Here is an 8088-nt window from a genome sequence, read left to right as displayed (position 1 = left end):
ACATATTTTTTAACTAATTTTACCATGTGATGAAGAAAAGACAACAGCTGGTTCTGCAGTGATATTTAATGATTTTATTTAAATTAGCACAAAATAAAAATTTCAATACATTACAAAAGTACAAACATGTTATAAATCTTTGTCATTAAGCTTTCACACACAGAAAAAATACAACATTTAATTAGCTGCTACTGATACAGTTCTCCTGTATGTCTAGATTTTTATTCTGTCTAATAAAACCAGTACAGTTACTGTGTCGTGCATTTGATGTTACAAAGGGGATTTTCTCTCTCACATTAACAACACAAGACCATTGATGTTTCTACAGAACAAAGTAAAAATCAGTCAGACAGTAAAGTGACATGGTTTAGTTGGATGCTGCGGTCCAACGAGTGAGTGAGTCCTTTCTGGTGATTTTATTTAGTGTTTCTTTAAGTGAAATGATTTTTAAATATTTACACAATTTTTGTCATTCGTTAACTTAATGTTAAAATACATGTATCACAAGTATCCCCACAATGTATATCACTATGTATTTTGATGTGAATTCAGACAGAGACACAAATTAAAAATTCATAAATCTTTCCTTATTAAAACATTGTTCTGTTGTGCAGCATTGTCAATCAGCTTTCATATGAAGACAAAGACTATTATCAATAGTGCTGACAGTCTGCTGCAGTGTGCACGGCTGTCATATAGCTGAAGAAAAAGAAGTCCTGCTTCTCTTTCACATGGTGAAAAGCAGATGGCCACTGAAGGTGCTGTGATGATTTTCATTGTCAAACACTCTTGAGTTAATCCACAGACGCACATATACAACATCTCCAACCTCTAGAAGCAGCGTGGCACCATTTGCAGAGGTCCCAAAACCAGACGTCTGGTGCTCATATACAGCAAAAATATGCTCTCCATTCTTAACCAACACAGCAGCTGAACCATGTGAAGAATGTCCATGTGCTCCTATGTAGAACTCAAAGTGGTAGGCTCCTCTCACTGGGGCAATGAAAAAACCTGTGGGACAGTTTTTGTCCCTAAATGTTATCAGATAATCATACACAGCAGGTTAAAGTCAATATAGCTTTAACAGAACACAAGGTAATGATTTATATATTAGAATTCCAGTACCTGTGTTTGGGTTGTAGGCATTTCCAATGTTTGTGACGACGTGTCTGAAGACCAGATCAGTGTGTGCGTTAATTGGTCCAAGAGTTTCCGAGCCTGAAGCCAACAGAGAGGCTGAGAAAGCCACATGTTTGACTGAGAGAGAGAGAGAGAGAGAGAGAGAGAGAGAGAGAGAGAGAGAGAGAGAGAGAGAGACCAATGTAATTATTCTACACATAGTGTGGAATCAACAAGGTTAGCAAACCTTTCTTCAATTTTCTTTCATCGATCATGTTTGCTGTTTTTTTTAATAATAAAAATGTTGAAATATTAAATGGGTGATGAAGTGCTGAGCCTCACCTTCACCGTGCTGGAAAAGTTAGAAAATCATCACATATCTGTGTGTGATGAAAACGATTTTACATGTGTTTCAGCATCATTGTCTTTATTCCCCCTGTTGTCCTGTGGGTCAACTTTGACCATTTTCACATGCTTTTATCTCAAAAACATGGGTTTCTGTCGCTTAGTCAGCTAAAAATAACATGGATGGTTCCATACCATGTTCTACACAAAAAAAAGTTGATCAATACTTTCACAGAATTTTCTAAGTTTTATTCTAATTCATAACAATTGCTGTCTTTTCCACAAGACAAAGTAACAGGTGTGTGACATGATTTTATCACAACTTTTCCATCAATGGGAACCAGAGATACAAACACACACCTCAGTGGTACAAAGGAGCTTGTGATTTCAGGTAATTTACTCACAAATAAGAGCCAGACATTTTTTTTTTCTCGACCGGTATATGATAAAAAGTGTCTTGTTTATATTTTCTCATGAAACACTATTATAAGTCACTTTAAGCCATCATGTTCTGCTTACATTACCTTGAAGTTGTTGCCTTTGCCTCTCCAGCTGAGTTTTCTGTGACTCCAACTGAGTTTTCTGTGACTCCAGCTGAGTTGCTTGTGCTGAAATTGATAAGTAAAAATCTCTTTGGTTTTATTTTATTCACAGTTAGTTTCTTTGGAAATTATCTTTGACTCCTATCATTGGAGCTGAGGGACATAAATATTATTTCCAAGTAACGTGCCAAGTAATTCAGTGTTACAACATGAAACATAAACCTCCAGTAACAAAGCATTGGTTCCTATTACTATCACTTCCTCTCTACCTTATACTATTGTACCTTCATTCTCTCTCTGTAAGTGCCTCATTTCCACCTTCTGCTCAGCCAACGAGGCGCTCATCTCTCTCAGCACAGCATGGATGTCTTGTGTGCAGGTCTGTCGCTGGTCAAAGCCGTTCGTTGGTTCACTTCTCTGGAGTTCACTTTGTTTTTGTGGAATCATTTCTTTGTCAGACTGTGTCTGAAGCTGAGCCATGGAGACAGAGCAGATCAGCAGCAGCAGAGGAAAACACATCGTCATCTCCATTCTCACAGTGGCAGTCTATCCAGTTCTCCTTTGCTGTTTCTGTCTTAATCCCAGCTTAATATAGTGTCTGTTGCTGATCATTCATTACCAGAAATACATAACAGAAACACGTGGAGGAGAATATTCTGATGACAATTCTTTTTTTAAACACGTGATGTGGAAACAACACTGAAACACACAGTACACAAATTAATCATCTATCAGTACCTTTATGCTGGAACATAGCTCCAAATCCTTCAATAATCGGTAACCCTTTCTTTTACAGTCCCCTAATTACTGTGTATTTACTGTGTAATTACACGGTAAAAAGACAGATTTACAAGGTAACTAACACTGGTAAAATGATGGTAACTATAGAGTAAATACTAACTAATTGCCTTGTAATATCTCAACTATTACTAAAAAACAACTCTGCATTAATGGGTAATTACAACCGGCATTATGAAGGTAACTACAGTAAAAGACTACCACCATTACTATGTAAAAAGAGAGAAATTACAACACATTTACCTGGTAGTATAATCCAATATATCACCTGTCCATCTAGTTACTAGGTTATAGGGCCGTTTTGGCTGGTAATTACTTTGCTCATTCATTTATCATGCCTGGTTTTATTTAGTACTTACCTGGCAAATATGACATCAGGATCCTCTTGTTATTTAAACTTTCTGTAGTGTCACCAGGTAAAACATGTCTATTTACCAAGTAAATAAGATGAAAGTGTGCTGTAAAAGAAAGCGTGGCTTCTTTCCACAGTATTACCAGTTTCTTACTATGTAACTAAACCAAGACTTCAGTTTTATATATTGTCCATTCTCAACATTACCATGTATTTTCTGTAGTGTTACCAGGTAAAACATGTCTATTTACCAAGTAAATAAGATGAAAGTGTGCTGTAAAAGAAAGTGTGGCTTCTTTCCACAGTATTACCAGTTTCTTACTATGTAACTAAACCAAGACTTCAGTTTTATATATTGTCCATTCTCAACATTACCATGTATTTTCTGTAGTGTTACCAGGTAAAACATGTCTATTTACCAAGTAAATAAGATGAAAGTGTGCTGTAAAAGAAAGCGTGGCTTCTTTCCACAGTATTACCAGCTTCTTACTATGTAACTAAACCAAGACTGTTCATGTATTTCCTACAATGTTCCAACTGTTCCATGTATTTCCTACAATGTTGCCAGGTTAAACATGACTATTTTGCAAGTGAATAAACAAATTGCTGTTATACAAAGCCTTCTTACGAAGCAATTACATCAAAATGTTCAATTTATTAACACAAGATGAGTAATAAGTAAACAAGTAATAATGAAAAATGTGCAATAATGCAATAATGAACAAAAAAAAGCTACTGTAAATAGTGCCACAAAGGACAACTAAATGAACTGACCTCTTAAAACCAAAAGCCTAAACTTAACCAACTTATTTATTGAACTTGTGTGCAATGGGCAGCAGGTCAGCCGTCTTCTTCATTGAGTCTATTTTTTTCATTAGCTCCTCATCTTCCTGGAGTACAGCTTTGCACTTTTTCGAATAGCCTGCAAGAGTGTCTCCATCGTCAAAGGGTGGCATTTTCTCTGGACCTGTAATTTTCATTTCCGCAATGATGCCGGTGAGAGCAATGGTGTTCCTGTCAATGCCAAATTTTCGGCATACTTAGAGTAAGTTACTAATTACATTTTTAACACATTTTCATGAATTTCTTAACCACGACCCCCCCCCCTCATGCCTTAAAGAAAAAAGCCAAACCACGTTAATCTTACCTTCAACATCGCTCGGCGTCTTGTCAGCTGGTGGGTTTTGCACAGTTTTTTTCCCCTGAAGATTAGTTCTTCGAGTTTTTCTTGTTGGTGCCATATCTATTTCACTTTAGATATAACTTAACAACAACGCAGTTGAGTGTGCTAATTTAGCCAGATTTGACCGATTCGACCTGCTGCTCCCCTCAGTCTACTTCACGCGCGGAGTCGGTGATGGTCCTTCCTGTTTTTGTTTTTTTCCCTCTAGTTTGCGCGGGGAAATTTAAATAATAGCACCGGTCTTTCTCCAACTGTTGCTTCACTTCACTTCAGAAGGACACTCTCAGTGATTGCAGGTAGGTTATCTGACATCTGGATAACTATCAGATAGACTTTCCTCAATACCATTTATTATTTGTTGCTAACGTTATAGCAGTGTACCGTAATGTGCGCAGCATGTTGGCTTTGATGATGATGATAGAGATCGTGTGTTTTTGGATAGGTTACGATTGAAAATGCAAATATGGGTAACGTTTCTCAGCCTTGTAACGTGACCTGACTGGTCAGCAATGGTAACGTAGCTTGTTTTGGCTTTACTGTTGTGGAAGTGTGTTCTGTCATAGGCATAAATTACATTCTCTGACACAGAGCACTCCTTGTAACTTTGTGATGGCCAATATGCATGTGTTATTCTGATGTCAGTAGTGGGCAGATAAAGTTTACAAACTATGGTTAATTTCATTGGTGATAAATTATGATAGCACAAGCCTACTTAAATAAAGTATCTTCATGCACTTTGCTTAGGCTAAGATATTTATAGTTATTATAGATACAGGTCTGGAAAAAATAGCACATTTTCTGTAAAATTCCCTTTAATGTAAACATGTCTAGGGTAAAACCTAGTATTGACAACAAAATATACTTCTTTTCTTTCCTAGTAAGATGTCACTGACAAGAGTGATGCTGCGGAAGACGGGGCAAGGGGGCAGGCGCTTAATAAGGTGGCTACAACGGGAGAAAAAACGATGCCCAGTGTGCCAGAACCACATGAAATTTAAAAAAACCAACACAACTAAGGATGTATACAGGTGGTAAGGGATTCATTTTGGATCTTCTGAAATAGTGATGTTATTTCCAGTGAAAATGTACACTGTAATAGTGAGGAACAAAATGCTACTTGTTAGATCTGTCATTATGTCAATTTGTTATCGAACACTAAAATGGGATTTTCCTTGAGATTTCCCTTGAGATTTGTGCATGTTGGAACAGGAATGGGCCATCTCCAACTATTCCGACAAAGTGCTTCAACAGCAACAGCTTTATTTATTTATTTGTCCCCATATATTAACCAAAATGTAGTATTAAGAACTAAATACCACAAAATAGACAATTTTGGACAATTTATGCTCCCAAGCTAAGTCTATAAAGACATGAATGAGCAAGTTTGGTGTTGGTGTACACCTGAGGAATGAATTGAAGTGATCCAGGCCTGCTCATCTAATATCAGTGTCTGACCTCACAAATGCCTTTATTGAAGAATGGTCAAAAATTCTCATTAACACATTCATAAACGTGGGGAAAGCCCTCCTAAATGAGTTGAAGTTGTTATAGCTGCAAAGGTTGGACCAACATCATATTACTGTAAATCATAGTTTATGAAAGGGATGCCACTTACGTTCATATGTGTGGGAAGGCAGGTGGCTCATAACTTTTGGCAATATATCCAAAATGGCCCTGATATGTATTGGATATTTATACTGTTGATGATTTAATATTTTGCAGGATCTGCAGAAGGGCAACCCATCGTGGGAGGGGAATTACAAGAACAATCAGAGAGGGATCGATATTTTCCCGATCTCACATTCCATTAGGGTCATGGATGGCGATTATGCACAGGTTAGATCGTCATACTTTATATTTCTATATTTTCAAATATGAATGAAAGGAAAAATTCAGTGTGAATCAATCCAGACCCCTGTTATATTTCTGCTATGCCTATATATTGTAGTTCTAAAATCAGGCTGCATTAAAATCACATACTGACAATTGACATATTTCTTTATATGTATGTGTGTTTTCTCAGCTTGTCTCAAGGTTTACGGAGGAGGCAAGTGGACATGATTGAGGATGGCATTTGTGGAAGCAGCAAGACGCTCACAAGGGTCACAACAAAGCTGCGGAATGTGTGCAATGCGGGGATAGAAAGACTCGAGAGGAGAGGACAAATGTGCATTGGACGGAGGAGAGCATTTGTTGCAATCGACGAAGGTAAATTTCGCCACAAAAGAAAGGTATAGCAATTATAGCATTAGAAATGGCTCATTTTCATTTCACCTAAAGTTGTTTCTGCCAGGCAAGCTCATATGCTCATAAAATTAAGGGAATACTTGAAAAAATCAGTTGGTAAAGTCATTACCTTGATAATATTTACTTATAATGAGGCTATGACCAATCGGCTGTGTATCAAAATACTTCTGTCCACAATTAGATAGCACACAAAGCTATACCAGATAGACTGATGTGACAAAATCATGCCATTTTAATGAATATATATAGAGCTTGAACGATTAGTTGCAGACACCACTGCAGAGCAAATGAAAATTTGACTGTCTCGATTTCCAGGCTAGGTTGCCACAATGTGATTGGCTGTAACTGTGTACATGAATGATAGGTCAAAATCAGGGTGGATGAATATGAGGGCTTCTATGAACTACCTACATACTGAAACCCCATGAGATTTGGCATTGGCCTGCCCTAGGAAAAAGACAAAGGTCAAAATCTCTTATGATTTGAGATGCAACAACAAGCTAAAGTAAGGATGGGATGGCCTCAAGGCAGGACTTGTGAAAATTGAGAGAGATGCTTGATTATCAAGCCATTCTGTAAGGCCTGTTACATAGCTGACTAGTCCTCATCAGTGACAAGTCTGTTACCAATCCCTGCCCTCTTTATTTATCTTAACTTCTCTGACTACAAGTCTGAATTACTAACACCTTAAACATTGTAATATTTTCAGTCATGACTGTGGGATGGGTTGTATTCAAATGTAATATTTATCGTTTTGTTTGTCAAGTATGGACGTGGTCGAAGAGGTCCCACCTGGAGGAGACGCTCATGGGTATTCGGCATGATAGAGGTGAAGAGATCTCGCCACCGGCCCATCCTGAAATTGGTGAAAATCGATCAAGGGAGCGACTTCTTCCCATTATCGAAAAATATGTCCGACCTGGAAGTAAGGTCATCAGCGATTCTTGGAGGGCCTATAACAACTTGTCGCATAATGGCTATATTCACTACCAAGTGAATCACCATCGGCATTATGTGCACCCAGATACAGGTGCACATACTCAGCATATTGAGAGGGCATGGAGGACCTATAAGGAGAATGTGTACAGATATAGGGGAAACTTGACGGAAAAATCTTTGAAAATGAACTTGCGGTTCATCGAATGGAACCACTGGTAGGCCAAAGACTACCGTAAGGGTACACTGGGGCGCATGTTTAAGGACATACGGGCGTGTTATAGGATGTAGTTATCAACCTTTTGTTCTGAAATAGGAATGTTAAGTAATGTGAGTTCTTTCACAGCACACCTTCTCTTATATACTTAAGAGATTTTATTTAATAGACATGTTTAACCTTGGTTACTTTTTTAGTTTGTCTTAATAAATTGAACTTTTTGATGTAATTCCTTGGTAAGAAATCTTTGTATAACAGCAGTTTGTTTTATTCTCTTGGTAAATAGACATTTTACCTGGTAACACTACAGAAAATACATGGTAATGTTGAGAGCGGTCAATATGTAAAA

At 37.5% G+C, this 8088-nt stretch overlaps 1 protein-coding gene across 1 annotated transcript; it reads right to left on the bottom strand.

Moving 5' to 3' along the window:
• Positions 1–727: 727 nt before the first annotated feature.
• On the bottom strand, positions 728–2531 carry LOC131985271 (complement C1q-like protein 2). The gene is made up of 3 exons (XM_059350313.1): positions 2291–2531; positions 1126–1218; positions 728–1011 (listed from the first exon to the last, which is right to left on the bottom strand). Exons 1-3 carry the CDS (start codon positions 2529–2531, stop codon positions 728–730), a joined length of 618 nt encoding a protein of 205 aa, XP_059206296.1.
• Positions 2532–8088: the final 5557 nt, after the last annotated feature.

The sequence above is a fragment of the Centropristis striata genome, chromosome 14 (assembly GCF_030273125.1).
Source record: "Centropristis striata isolate RG_2023a ecotype Rhode Island chromosome 14, C.striata_1.0, whole genome shotgun sequence".
Taxonomy (NCBI): Eukaryota; Metazoa; Chordata; class Actinopteri; order Perciformes; family Serranidae; genus Centropristis; species Centropristis striata.
Note: the sequence above shows the minus strand (reverse complement) of the source record. Positions and strands in the feature narration are given on the sequence as shown.